The sequence below is a fragment of the Sciurus carolinensis genome, chromosome 6 (assembly GCF_902686445.1).
Source record: "Sciurus carolinensis chromosome 6, mSciCar1.2, whole genome shotgun sequence".
NCBI lineage: Eukaryota > Metazoa > Chordata > Mammalia > Rodentia > Sciuridae > Sciurus > Sciurus carolinensis.
Window position 1 is genome coordinate 159,051,241 of NC_062218.1, and position 15,493 is coordinate 159,066,733.

Genomic DNA, 15,493 nt, shown 5'->3' on the forward strand with positions numbered 1-15,493 from the left:
TTAAGGACAGGCTAAACGGACCATCAGTGGGCCCAGAGTGACCATTTTAAGGGGACTCTTTCATGAAACTCTACAGCCCAAGCCGTGCGAACTAGGTTCTGTCCTCTTCAGGGATGCTGTCCCTTCTCTTCTCTGGCCTGCCTGAAGTGACTCTGCCAAGAGGCATGCAGTGTCAAGGAAGTCAACTTCCCATGAACCAGAGACGTAGCATATACACAACTGACAGTATCTGAAAACTCAAGCTCACGTTAAGGCGCTACCCTTTCACACTGTTTGGAGAGTAGGGGAAACACTGGTGTCGCAAAATGCGTAAAACCAAAGTCAGTCCCAGGGCCCGGCAGAGCTCAGTGTAAAGTGCCTGCCCCGCACGCAAGCACCACAAAAAGCAAACAGACAACAAACAGACTAAATTTAGAAGGAAAACGTAAGAATTAAAAATTCATGTGTGAGTTTTTATTAAAAATAGTAATAATACACAAAACAAGTGGAGAGGAAGGAGGTCTCCGGGTTGGCTAACACACAGTCACCTTCCGTGCACATGTGGGACAAGGCAGAAGGGTGAGCGGCTGGTTTCAGCCAGCTAAGTGCTCCAGTCATTTTAGTGTGCTGCACACCCTCAATTACATACAAATGAAATTAAGACTTAATAAAATTCCCCACACACTTCTAAAGACAATATTATCGTTCCATTCACTAAAATTCAGTTCAATGAAGGCAATGTTTCAATTTTTTTCTCTTAAATGGCTTTCACGGGAGAGATGAGTCAAAGAACTTTAGAGGCATTTTCCCCACATTCAACAAAGTAGGAACCCACTTCCTCCCACTCCACCTCTGGAGAATTCACAAGACTCTGACTAAAATATATTAAACGGTGCTTTCCATTGGTCAATTACTTTTAACTGCAACAGAAAGAAACTGCTTCAAGACAGTGAACAATTCTTCCCCTACTTAAATGTCCAACTCTAGAGAAAACTGGGTCAGTCCATTAAAAGCAAATGTAACATTCAAGTAATCATTTTCAGAAAAACAGAGAAAAGATACACACTATTACTACAATGCAAATCTCCATTACACAGAACCAAGGAGAGCACATGCAATCCGTCTGCTGTTGCAACATTTTTTAAAAATTACATTACATGCAAGGAAGATGCTTTTCCAAAGATAAGCACACATTACACTGTAGTCTCAATGAAACACCCAATTCCAGTGTCCTACCTCCTGGAAACCTACCTTCTTAAAACAATCTAAAGACAACCGCCAGGTGTTGTATTGAATTCACTCCTCAGCTAATTGTGTTAGTGAGATTCCAGTGCTTTCTAAGTAAAGCACTCTGAAGCAATAACCATGCTAATGCTACAGAAAACATATGCTAATAGATAAATAAAATGCCCAACCCTAATACCAAGGACACTTTCCTCTTTCCTAGCCCCCCAGTTTCATTTAAAGACTGTGAACTTGACAAGATAACCTTGTGAACAGTGAAGTCACCCATGCCATCAATAATATCCCTCTAACACATTTACTAATTTTACACTGTTCCTAAAACAGATCAGTCTCAACCAGAAGTCAGGAATTTAATACTGCTTTTTTTAAAGAAAGATATATCAATGTTTAGAATATGCAATGAAGAAAACTGAATATTACTACCAATACCAATTTAATTTAAACACATGCTTTCTCCAAACAGAGCTTCACAGAGCCACTATGGGTTTGGCCTTGGCTCTCTTCGAAGTCACCCAATAAAGGTCACCAGCTACACTCCCACTAACACAGTTTTATCCTCAGCAACCCCATGCCACCCCCGGCCCACACCATCCCCCAAAAGTATTTACTTTAATCTGTGGAATTCTCTGCCGGCCTCGGCCTGGAAAGCTGGGTGGACCCTGAGGACAGGTATCAGGTCTGGCCCTTGGGAGGTGGCCCAAACCAACAGTTACTGGCAGCATAGCATAAAGCTGTGATCTCTGCAAACTTCAATTTGGGGCTTTATAACATCAGGGATTCCCTCCCTTCCCCACTCCTTTTTTGAATGGGGGAAAGAAAGCAAACCAAAAGGATGAGTTTCAAAATAGAAAAATCACTTTAATTATAAAACCCTCCCAACTCAACGAAAATAAGTCAGAATTTTGTTTGTTTGTTTTAATTTGTTTCTTTTTGGCACATGCACAACTATTAAACATGAGAATCACAACTTCAAGGTGAGGGGGGAAGAGTAAAAAGCAGGAGCGGAAAAAGGGAAGCAGGACAGGGCCCAGCCAAAGACCCGCCCGCTCAGAAGGGCCCCTCGTGGTACTAACTCCTCCTCCTTGTGGGGCACCCAGGCTGGAGGAAAGCAGAGGGTTACACAGAACATTTAGCAGACTTAACATTGGATTAAACACACTACTGCAAGTTTCAACAAATGTTCATGGCATACGTAAAAACACATTTACAACAAGAAAGAAGAGAGGCACCTGGAGACATCTGACACTGGGCATGCTCTGCAGGCAACTCAGTGCGCACATGCTCTCTACCAGGTTGGCGCAGCCTAGCCACAAAGACCTTGGCACAGAACACTGCAGGATGACAAAAAGGAAGGAAGAGAAGAAGCAGTTAGAGGCCGCAACAAATCACTCCTTCACACAGGCAACTTGAATGTTAGTTGGGGCAGGGGTGCACCCGAGGCAGCTCACTGAACCCTTGGGAGAGGGCCCACGTTCTGTCCCAGGGACAGGTTTCAATGGCCAACCACTGATTTCTCAGGATACAGTGAACAGAATCAAGAGGGAGAGAGAATGTTTAAATGAAAACCCACTAAAGGGAATAGGAGTTTGAGTACAAAACAAGATTAGTGGTGAGACTGTGACTATATTTCATAAAAGTAACAGTTTCTGCCTAAATCATATAATCATAACTGCCATCATTGCTTAAGAACCTACTACATGCCAGGCACCTTACACATGCACCCTAACCCCCACACCACGGTGCAAGGAAACTGAGGTTCAGAGGGTGATTTGCAAGAGCATTCAGGAAAGGAGGGGAGGGCCAGGATTCCACACTTCAGTTGTCTGCTCCCAAATCCCACATTCTCCCCCTATGAGCAGGATGCCTCCAGTGTAGAAACCATAATCACCCCAACTTTGATCCCCTGAGTTTGTCTTGTTCTTCCCTAAGGTAAAATCACAGCAGACCTAGAGAGTAAGGCAAAAGGAACATGAAAGAGGAGTGGCAGACTGATAGACAACCAAAAGGGCTGCTTAAAACCTCCGCTTTTCAGTACCACCTACATCTCTGTATCCTCAAAGGGAAAACCTCGGAATACAATGAGGTCCATTAGACTTCTTATGCAAAGTTCACTTGACACTCTTAAGAATTAAAACCTTAACTGAGTTATCATTTCACATCCTTTTTTTTTTAGAAGCATGCTGGTTTTAAAGGAATTAAGGAAAAAAGTAAATTAAAAATGAGCATATATGGTTGGCATTTAATAACCATCAGACTATGGCATTCAATAAATGTCTCAGATCCAAGACCAATTAATTTAGTATGCCAAAAATCAATAATCATGCAAAAAAAAAAAAAAAGTGGGTGCCTGGGTTCCACCAAAATACTGCAGAAATCTTAGACTGACACTCATAAATTTGCTCATTTGAGCTGTAATTACAATGGCCAAATATCCTCATTTGTTTGAGACATTCCTGGTTTACACTAATTGTCCAAGCATAATTCTCACTCTCAGAGAGTTCTGCCTTGGGGGATAACTTCTATGGTCACTCCAACTATAATATAAGCAAAGATGGTTTTGCTTCAAATCAGACCTGGGTTTCTATCCAACATTTGTCACTTACTAGTTAGTTCACCCTAAATATAAAGAATATTGAGACTGTTTTAAAAAGGCACTTAAGAATACAAAATCAGAAGAATCAAATGGAATAAAAAAATTGAGCGGTTCTCTGGCAACAATGAAAACACACACATTTCCAATGTGAGCATTTACTCTGCAGCTTACAGCAGCCAGATTCCCCAGCAGTGACGCAGCAGCTGTGCCCACTGACACTCCGGGCACTCCTCCTGAGCTGTCCCAGCAGTTCCTCACCATAGAGCACCAACCACAGAGAAGATGCTGAGTGCATTTGTGCATAATATGGTGAAAGTAGCTGCCACTTATTAAGCTCCTGTTATTTGTTAGACAGCTGACACCACAGTAAACCCTCAAAATAACCCCTGAAAGATAGATATTCATTTTACAGATGAAGAAACCAAGAATCGGGAGAGGAGAGCCTGATTTGTTAAACGGTAACCTGCCCAAGGGAACGAGGGCTAAATGATGGCTGACTTAGAATTAGAGATTAATCCTGTCTGATTCCACTACAATAAAGTCTCTACCCAGAGGTATCCTAGCACATTCTTATTAAAAGAATATTTATGTCAGCATGCACTGGAAGCAGATGAGCACAGAAAAGGACCAGACAGGTTACACTTTTTTTTTTCTTTTTTTTTTTTGTACCAGGGATTGAACCCAGGGATACTTAATCACTGAGTCACATCCCCAACCCTTCTTATGTTTTATTTAGAGACAGAGTTTTGCTAAGTTAATGTTTAGGACCTCGCTAAGTTGCTGAGGCTGGCTTTGAAGTTGAGATCCTCCTGTCTCAGTCTCCTGAGTCGCTGGGATTACAGGCGTGCACCACGCCCGGCTACACATTTATATGACCTATTTCATTTAAATAAATTTCCAATATATTGTAGTTTATTTTAGGTTTCCTTTTAGGAATCTTTATCAGATTCACTCAGACCTCAGGATAGAGCTTAAGGATTACACCTGCATTCAGCAAAGAACATCAAATGAACATTTAAGCTCCCTGGCAAACTGATTTCATTTATTCAGGAAGAACAGTCGAGTTCCCTCTGCAAGGTTTACCATGATTGTTCTGCAAATAACTTGGAATCTAGAACTTTTTTAAGGCAATTTTTCACATTCAATTTCTTAAAACATCATAGAGTATGAGAACTGGAAGAAACTCTTAAAGATCATTTGGTCTCACCTCCCACCCCTGTTTTCAGATTAGCAATCAAAGAACTAAACTAAAGTCAAAGAAGAAAAAATGATCTTCCCACGACCCTGATCCTCGCCATCACTCAACCCGGTGTTGTGCTGCAACTGCCAAAACCCACTCAGCAGGTCTCCACTCTGATCCCGACCAGGACCTTCCCACCTCAGGACCAGTGTTACTACCCATTTGGTAAAGACGGGGGCAGTTAAAACACATTAGAAATGCCCTAGTTTCACACTAATTACCTTAGAGTTAAGTGATCAATTACTCTGATGGAAAAAAACTGTCATTACTCAACAGAAAATGCCATTCTAGGAAACCTACCCATCTTTTAATTTAAAAAAGCCCAAACTCAGTGCTCAGAAAAGGTTCCTCTTATCTAGTGGACCAGGAAGACACTGATCCAACTTGAAATAATGGATAAAAATAAAAGTACCACATTCATCAACCTAAAGAGCATTAAGATGCATCTAGGACCATAACATTAATCTAGGACCACAACATTAATTGATTCTTGAAGCTTCTAATTTTAAATTTAGGGACTTGGTTAGAAACCCATGTTGAGGGGCTGAGTAGATAGCTGTCAGTAGAGTGCTTGCCTTGTAAGCACAAGGCCCTGGGTTCGATCCCCAGTACCCAAAAAAAAAAAAAAGAAACCCATGTTGATCATTCTAGAATAACTAATATCCATCATTCTTTATACAAATAATGAAAAAGATGTTTTCATCTCAGATGTATTCACAATGCAGACTATTATCTTTTTCTTTGCCTTTTTAAGCAAACAGAGGTCTATCTTTATCTTTAAACTTCTGGACTACTATCTTACTGCTAAAATACGTCTAAGGAACTTAACCCTGATGCTGTGGATATTTACCAATTTTAACAAACACTTATTGACCTATTTATCAAGCTAACAATAATACAAAACTAAGCCTCCTTCCTTCTGAGACTTCAGTCTCAAATTCAAAAGAAACCCAGGAGGACTGTGGAAGGGCATAGAAAAACTTCAAAATGTTTGTTATAATTTCATATTTAGTTGCTTGTAATGACCAGTAGTTTTAATTTAGGACTGTTCATAGAAAACAGGAAAAGATTTATTCGGGGTTCTGATATAAGCAGCAAATACCCAATTAAATTGATTGTATTTGCAGGTTCTAGAGGAAGTAACATTAGCCAAGGAAGCTGACAGTGTTTGTTAATTTTGCCATATCCACTGTACAACCAAAAATATCAGGGTCAGTTTGCAGGAAAAACGCTTTAAGTCAGTGAAGGCAAGAATAATAGCGTTTGACATTTTTCAGAAGTTAAAAGTTCATTAAAAGAGGTAGGAGAGAAATGTCCTAGGCTCTCTTTCTATTGCCATAGGAACCACAAATCAAAAGGAAAAAGTGGTTGCAACCACCTTGTCTTCTGATTGGCTGGCATGAAGAAATGTTCACAAAAGCTTAACTTTGGTCTGTTTCTAGATGGGATTGTTTTGAATCTCCTGCCCTGATTCCTTCTCAAAGAGGCAATTCTTTTAAAAGCTGCCCACAGAGGTATTTTATGTTAATCATCTCTCTAATGTTACTCTGATTTAGAAATCTGCCTCTCTCTAGATTTTCTACACCCCCTCCCAAATCTTTTTCGATAAACCGCTTCCCACAGAATCATTATCAGCTTCTTCTGACTTCTATCACCTTGCCTGAAATAACCATCTCGAGTGTCTTAAACACACTTTTATTCAACAAAAAATTTATCTGAACTTATATCTATGTGCACACAAAAAAGCAATTAATGTATTCTCTCTTTCCTCCAGTAGTTCACAGGAGGAAATCTCAAGAGTGTTTAGTATGAACACACACACACTCTCCCCACAAACAGACAATCCACCCAAAGAAAGAGAATGACTGAACTAAGCCATCACCGGTAAGCAGGCAGTCAGGGAAAGAGAGAGAGAAATTCAAGGCAGAATAGATACACAAGCAAAGCCAAAGAACTGAGAGACGACATGTCCTGTGCGAGACCACAGCCCATTCAGCTCTGAAGCCTTGAAGGAGAAGAGGAAAGCTTAGAGGGACAGAAGAGGCCCGGCCACACCAGACTCTGCTATTCCATCCTAGCCAAAGTGGGATGTCAACCTGTAAGATGACATCTCCAACTATGTGACAGCCACCAATGAGTGGCCAATCCTTCCAAGTATATGGTCCCATTTTACATCAATGCGTACAGATTCTTTTTCCAACTCCATATACACGCTGTTCAACAATAATTGTCAGAGAGAAACAAAGGGAGCCACATAACACAGGAATAGGGTGAGTGACTGCAAGGCTCTTAGACCAGGAGTAAGAGGAAAAGAATACAAAGCCAAAGCCACAACCAAGCCAATTCAAGCCAGCATTCAATAAAGCCCATGTTTTCTAGAATATGCAGGGAACAAACAAGCAAAAAGAAACCTGACAACAGTACCCAATGATAAAGTGTGGAAGTAAACAAGATCAAAACCATGGATGTTGGAATATTACTCAGCCTTAAAGAAGAATTAAATTATGGCATTTGCAGGTAAATGGATGGAACTGGAGAATATCATGTTAAGTGAAATAAGCCAATCCCAAAAAACCAAAGGCTGAAAGTTTTATCCGATAAGCAAATGCAGATCCACAGTGGAGGCGGGGGCGTAGAAAGAAGGAACTCTGGATTGTGGAGAGGGGAGTGAGGGGAAGAGTGGGGCAGAGCAGTGGGGATGGGAAGGACCATAGAATGAGACAGACGTTATCATGTATGATTACACTACCAGTGTGACTCAGCACCACATACAGCCAGAGGAATGAGAAGTTATGCTCCATTTGTGTACAATTTGACAAAATGCCTTCTGTCATGTATAACCAATTAGAACAAATAAAAGATGGGGGGAAAAAACAGATGTTTTTATAGATACTGTCAATTTTTTAAAGACTGATAAATCTTAATAGTGCTTTGTACCTTGTAATTCCTTAAAGTGAGACATCAGAATTTTTATTACTCAAGTCACTGCCAGATGCAGTGATGAGACAGCTATTAAACCACTTTAAGTAGAGGAACGGGCCGCGAGGGCTACTGCAGAGCATGCTGAAGAAGAGCGAACAGGGCAGGCAGCTTATTCTCAGAGATCCTACAACACAGGGTTTGAGTTTTGGTTGACAACTAACTTCCTTTCAACTGAGCTACAAAGAGAAGAAATAAGGGCTAATACTTACAACTTTCAAAGTCCCTTTTTTCCCATAAAATTTCTACCATGTCTTCCTTGTAAGATATATATGTTTAAAAAAAAAAAAAAAAAAAAAAAAACGTGTCAGGAGAATGGCACAGGGCCACCAGACAGAGAGGAGTAAAAGATTCACTTCCCGGTAGCCACTTGGCAGTAACACTTTCTCCATTGAGAACCGGTAGCCAGGAGTGGGTACGGGGTTCCTGAAAAATTATACATAAAGAAAATGGGCTCGAGGGGCATGAGCCACCTGGGTTTGAGGGCTAGAGTTCTCATGCAGCTTCCCCTCAAGACTGTCCTCACCTCAAGGAAAAAGAGGGTAAGCATTACAGTTAATCCAAATAAGGAACTCTTAAGTTTTATTTCTGAAACTGTTGCTTTTCAAGGAACGATAGTATCTATAATGAAAACAAGGTCACAAAGTTTTGAGAACAGTCTCCTAAGAATCAGAACCTAGGCTTCTAGAGTTAAATGGTCAAGGGTAACCTAACCTATAAGAATTAGCCAACTCTCACCAAAAATAACAACTGCTTTTGCTTTTAAAACCAAGAATCATAATACAGTACTCAGGTGGTAGGGTAAAAGTTAATTCCTAATTTAAAGGCATTTTCTATAGCCTTTTAAAGAAATTAATACTGGTCCATGGTCATCATGTGTAACATACTTTCTTTTGCATATAATGTCATTTTATTATAGCAGATTTTGACAATAAACATGACACATAACCAAGACAGTTAACATTTTAATTCTCAGCGACTATATTTTAGAATCACATACTTATGTGCCACAGATATTACATCACAGAATATTTGGGGGCTGGGATATATAGTAAGGGAAGAAAATGGCATGGGGCCAGATGTGGTGCCAGTTCCTTACTCCAGGGGTCAAAGCAGGAGGAGCCCAAGTTCAAAGCCAGTTGGGCAATGCAAGACCCTGCCTCAAAAACAGCATTTGCTTACCACATGAGAGGGTCTGGGTTCAATTCTCTGTATTGAAAAAAAGGGGAGGGGAGGAGGAATAGTATGGGAAGACAGACAGAAGGAAGAGCCGAAACTCACACTGGTCAAGTTTTAGTGATCCAAACACTGAGAATAGTAGTGGAATCAGGGCTCAAAGCCAAAACCGAATCTATAAACACTACATTTTTTAAAAATTATTTTAATGTTCAATTAGCTCATCTTGAGTGATTATCTCAGATGAGATACCCAAAGTCAAACATTAACAAAACTACAATGGATCTTTGAGGTCATCTTTAGTAAAGAGACAAAGGGTAATTTTCCTTTATTTATTTTTCACTGTTGAGGACTGCTGAGGATTGAACCCCAGGGTTTCTCTCACACACCAAGCAAGAATTCTACCATAAGTTACATAAATTATATCCCAGCCCATCTTTATAAATTTTTACTCATGCATATTTTCTGATTTTTCTCCAATGACCACCTAGTACTTACGTGCTACTTTTGTTGTTGTCTGTTTGTTTGCAGTTCTGGGGATCAAAAACAGGGCCTGACACCTGGCACACCAGGCAGATGCCCTACCACTGAGCTGCATCCCCAGCCTACCTTGTGTCATTGGAAGGGATGCTTTATTTTAAACTAACAGTAACTTGACAATTTAAATAAACAAATGAATGTTGAGTCCATGTTCAACATCTGTCATTTAAAAATGTTTAAAAATGCTAGGTGCTATAAAAATATTTTACCTGGTGATCCCTGCAACAGTAAACATCACAATCACACTGGCTTATTCCTGAGGAAATCCACAGGGAAAAAAATCTTCCTTACCCACTTCACAACTACCACCCATCACCAAAAACTGCCACCAAGTTTTTCAGAGCTGGAGAGGGAAGGATGAGCTGTACAAAGGGGGAAGCGGAAACTCTATTCCAAGCAGCATAACAGAACAGGATGTAACAAAATAATCTATTTCCGGCTTAGCCACACAGGTCCTCCACAGCTCCAGACGGGATCAGCTGCAAAGGAGGAACAGAGTCCCTCAGCAACTTCAGGTCAGATCAGTCTTAACCCAATCCCAATGGGTTTCTTCAAGTCCCCAGCCCTGAGACTGAAGAGAACTGAAATTCAGCTTGTTAAATTGAATACGATTGTTAAATCAATACATCTGGGCTTTTGTCAATTTGCATCTGTGGTCCAACTGGGAAAGCTGTTCAGGACGAAGAGACAGCGCTTCACTGTGAGCGCATGCTCATTTCCAATGAAAACACTATAGACGATTCCAAAGTTTACAAAGAAGGACAAACTGGGACCGGAGGCAAACTGAGTACTGTACGACTGTTCCGGAGTCAACTCTCGCCACCTCGGGCTAGATGGGTACCCGAGTTTACCAGAGGAAAAAGCTGAGAACCAGGAATATCAAATAACTTGTCAGACGTCAAAAGAGGCAGAATTGCAATTCTGACTCCAAAATCCTGCCTCATCTATACTGCCTGTCACTTCGTTTGCCTGACATTAAACTCCCTAAAGCGGCAAGATCCCCCGGCTTATTTTTAAATTTTATCCGCTTGTCACTCATCTAAACTGCTGATGGGAGTGTAAGAGGCACAATTTCCGGTGAGCAACTCTGCAATACATATTCAAGACTTGAAAAACATGCATGTCATTTGACTCAGCAATTTCACGGGGAAAAAAATAAAATATAGCTAAGAAGATATCCCTCACAGCGCTGCTCATGACAGCGAAGGAAACTGTCAACAATAGGAAGCATTTCCATAAATTAGAAATTGCCCCCAAACCGAATATTATGTCTCCAAAACAGAAATCATGTTGAAGGAGAGGGAAGTTTACAATATGTAGGAAGAAAGCCCCAAAACACTGAAGTGAGTAAAATGGGTACAAATACAGGCTAAGTGAATAAAGGCAATAAATTAGGACTTACGATCTCATTTTTATTTAATATAAAATACGTTAAATATCCAGAATTAAATAAAGGGGATTTTGATTTTATTCTTCTTGCCTATGGTACTTTTTCAGACGCAGTTAATAACTGGCAAGGTAGACCTCTCCGTCCTGTCTCCCAGGCCACCTTAAAAGAGACTGTGGCATTCTCACATCACTTGGGGATCTGGCAACAGCGACTTGCCCCTTATCCCAGGTCATTCTTCAATGAGGATGGAGGGCAGGCGGGGATAAATAGCTGTCAGAGTTTGGTTTCACTGAGTTGAAAAAGACACCAGTCTAAATTCATTTCAATGCCGGTGACTTCGGGATACCTCCGAGTCTCCGACAGAAAATTCTTAAGTAACGAGTGATGTTCCAGCTTATGAGGCTACCACTTCTACAACTGTGACAATCCATGCTCCATGCTGCATGACACCTGAGAGGACTTCCAGGTGAGAGGACCTAAAAAGCACCTGGTTTTTTCGACACTGTCCTGCAACTGAGACATCTGACCTCGTTATCTCTGCCAGTGCTCCTGTCCTTTCCCTACGGTCTGGATGTGGTTTGTCCCCTGAGAGTTCATGTGTTGGAGGTTTGGTCCCTAATTCACAGTTCTCAGGGAACCCCAGAGGGCTCTGGGGGGGTGCACCGTTACGCGATAAACAAGTCCCTGGCTCCCGTCTCACCACGTGACCTCTTCCACACAAGCTCCTGCCACTGCAATGCCATTCACCATGAAGCCCTCATCAGAGACCAAACAAAAGGCGTCACCTGATCACAGACTTCCTGCCTCTAAAACTCATCTCCATAAACATCTTTTTCTTGGTACCAGTGACTGAACTCAGGGGTACTCAACCACTGAGCAACCTCCCCAGCCCTATTTTGTATTTTATTTAGAGACAGGGTCTCACCGAGTTGCTTAGCGCCTCACTTTTGCTGAGGCTGGCTTTGCACTTGCGATCCTCCTGCCTCAGCCTCTGCACCCAGCTAAACCTCTTTTCTTCATAAGTGCCCAGGCTTTGGGTATTTTGTCACAACAACAGAAAATAGACCAAGAAAGCATCCCATATACAGGTGCTGGTGCATCCCTCAAAGATCCTTCTACCTACCTTCACAAGTCAAAAAAATTTTGTTATAGAATCTGTGAAAATGTCTGCATAACAAAACTCTAATTTTCTTCCAACATACCAACCTAAAATCCTTACCCTACTTTCATATAAGAGAGGACAAAGTTGGCCATGTTTTAAAAAGAACATCAGAACAAACTCAAACTTTATTCTCCCAACATAACAAATGTTCTCATTTTTTCCAGGAAGAGATATCACTTTCAAGAAGATGATGTGAGGACTATTATTACATCCACTCTCAAAGTTTGACTCAATTATAGTCAGACTACATTGTAATTTCTATTTTAGTTTTTTCATTCTAAACTGCTTATTCATTCAAAAAAGTATATAGGCCAGTAGACGAAATGCTTCAACACACAACAAAGAAATTCTCAAAACCAAATTTTCAAAAGTTATTTTTGCACACATTATTCATTATTTTATTTCCCGGTTCACTAAAGACAGTAACATAGCTAAGTCCAACCCTACAAAATATTTTAAAGCATAGCAGTCGGGCATAGTGGTGCACAACTGTAACTCCTAGCAACTTGGGAGGCTGAGGAAAGAGGATTGTTAGTCACAGGACGGCCTCAGCAACTTAACAAGACCCTGCCTCCAAATAAAAAATAAAAAGGACTGAGGATGTCATTCAGCAGAATGCCCTTGGGCTCAATCCCAAGTACCACAAAAATCAAATTATATTAATCTTTTGTAGATTTATCCCTTCCAAAGACTCTCAAAGTTTCTACCACTAACATGGTCCCCATTGGTGAGTTCTAAATAAGCATCTACAGAAGGAAAGTGGTCCTGCTAAAAAAAACGTGTGAACACAAACCTTACAACACTTAAACAGCCTTCTATTTCCTAAACACTGCTCACTTCCTGAATAGGGGTTTATTTCTGGAGACCTAACCAGTCCCTACTCCAAATAAACAAGTTGATAGTCTCATGTTTAATTTTATACACACACACACACACACACACACACACACACACACACATTTAGAAAACAGTGGTGATCAAATTTTGCCCCTTTAGCCGGAAGTAGCATGAAAAGTGTTGTCAAACTAATAAAAAAGGGGCCCATATTATCGCCCACAGTTTATTTCACAGCAAACTTTACGCTTGCTCTCCTTTCACAGAGGAGTAAGGCCGCGTGCCTTCCAGTCCACCGGGTCCTCGGAACAAATGAACCTGCCCTGAGCAGTGGGGCTCCTGCTGCTCCCCAGCACAGCTGGGCACAGCCGGGCACAGCCAGGCATCACTGGGCATCTTTGATTCCTCGCATCTCTTTCCTGCAGGAAGAGGGTAAAGGGCGTTCCCTCTGCGAGAAGCCAGGGCTCCCCTGAATCCTAGAGCCTCTCAGGCTGTATGGCCATCCTGTTCACGTTCTTAGAACACTTCTCCAGCCGGGCCCTTTATGTCTCTCGCCCTGTGCTGTTGGTATGTGCCATGTGCAGGCAGAAAGCCTGAAGAGGAGATAAGGACTGCTAACGACAGTCAGGAGAAAGTCAGCCCACAGGTTGACAGGCTGTTTGGCATATGTACGTGTGAATATGGGTAGGGCAGGACACTCTGGAACTTCGCCCCAAGGAACTGATGAAGTCATGATGGAAACCCCACAGGAATTTCAGAGATACTGGACTGCTTATCGACTGGCAAAAGAGCCCAACTCGACTCCCTGTTTTAATAACAGCTTGGGTGACTTGGCTCTAAGCAACCAGTCACGATACGCTATAAAGCATAAAACAAATGTCACCATTACAATAAATTTTTGACTAACTCTGAAAGAACAGAGAATTAAGAGATCGGCAGACAAATCTTGTGGAGACATTTTCAGCTGCACTTATGTGAAAAAAAATCTGTAATTCACCCATATTCTAACTGATGATATAAAAGTCTCAGACAAACAAGCCGGACATCGTGGCACACACCTGCAATCCCAGCAGCTCAGGAGACTGAGGCAGGAGACCAGCAAGTTCAAAGCCAGCCTCAGCAACTTAGCGAGACCCTGTCTCAAAACTACAAATAAAGAAAAAAAAAAAAAATCAACGGGGGCGGGTGGAGGGGGTGGAAGGCCAGGGATGTGGCTCAGTGGTTAAGTGCCCCTGGGTTCAATCCCGGGTACCAAAAAAAAAAAAAAAAAAAAAAAAAAAGTCTACAGAGAAACAAATTTGTAAGTGAGAGAAACCAAGAGAGTAAAACTACTTTGAAAATATTCAAATTAGAAAAGCAAACTGATCTATAAACAACAGAGAAATAAAGTAATAACTTTTCTTATAAAAAATGTACTATACTTACTTTGTTATAACTTACCACAAAATAATAAGAATAAAACAATTTACAAGTGACTGAGTAAGACAGTTTACCAGTGTACAGCTTAATTGTTTCAGGTTCTTACAGTGTTTGTACACAGCAGAAACTCAAAAAATACTGGTCATGGAATAATCAACACATGAAGTCGGAAAGCTCACATGTGGAACAAACCTAACTAGGAGACTAGAGAAGAACACCACATTGAAAGCTGGCGGGACTGAGGGTGGACACACCAGCTTTCTGGCGGAATCCCCTGTCACAGTGACTGCCGCCAAGATGAGCACACACTGTCAAATCCCAGGACTTCCAAGGGAGCCAGAGGAAAGGAAACTTCCTCCCCGCTGAGCTTGACAACAATGAGGGCTAGCACCAGAGCCACCGAGGCCATCAGGTTGCCCTCTTGAGGGAAAGCCTGGCACTGCTACTGGGAGGCCGGGGGAGTCTGAGAAGGACCGAGTCCACGCCCAGCCAGGCCCGCCTTTTGGTTCAGGCTAGTTTTCTTTGCATTGGGTTTTCTATGACTTTCAAGTGGATAATAGCAACAAATCTTAAATACTTAGTCTAAACAAAAAAGGAAAACCCCAAAGAGGAATCCTGCATGGTCATGGTCATAAAGAGGCAGCATTATTCCATTGAAAATTCTTTTTTTTAATCTTTATTTTTTATAACTTTATTTTATGCGGTGCTGAGGATGGAACCCAGTGCCTCCCCACATGCTAGGCAAGCTCTACCACTGAGCCAAAATCCAGCCCCCACTGGAACGTTCTTAACCTTGTATTTACTCTCATTTTATTCTTCTGATAAACAAGTGCTCAAAACTAACGGTACCACAAAAATATACATATTCCATTCATGTTAGATCACAGATACTAGAGAAAGAAAAAAAATAAACGAATCAAAATTCTAAAAGGACTG

At 41.3% G+C, this 15,493-nt stretch overlaps 1 protein-coding gene across 5 annotated transcripts in view; it reads right to left on the reverse strand.

Moving 5' to 3' along the window:
• The window catches only part of Fbxw11 (F-box and WD repeat domain containing 11), a 118,742-nt gene that overhangs the window by 76,525 nt on the left and 26,724 nt on the right, over positions 1 to 15,493 (reverse strand). For 2 of the 5 annotated variants that reach the window (XM_047554668.1, XM_047554669.1), the window contains exon 2: positions 2,454 to 2,555. The exons of the other annotated variants lie outside the window; for them this stretch is intronic. In XM_047554668.1, coding sequence (XP_047410624.1) covers positions 2,454 to 2,555 — 102 coding nt within the window. The remainder of the gene's footprint in view (positions 1 to 2,453; positions 2,556 to 15,493) is intronic. 5 annotated transcript variants of the gene reach the window in all.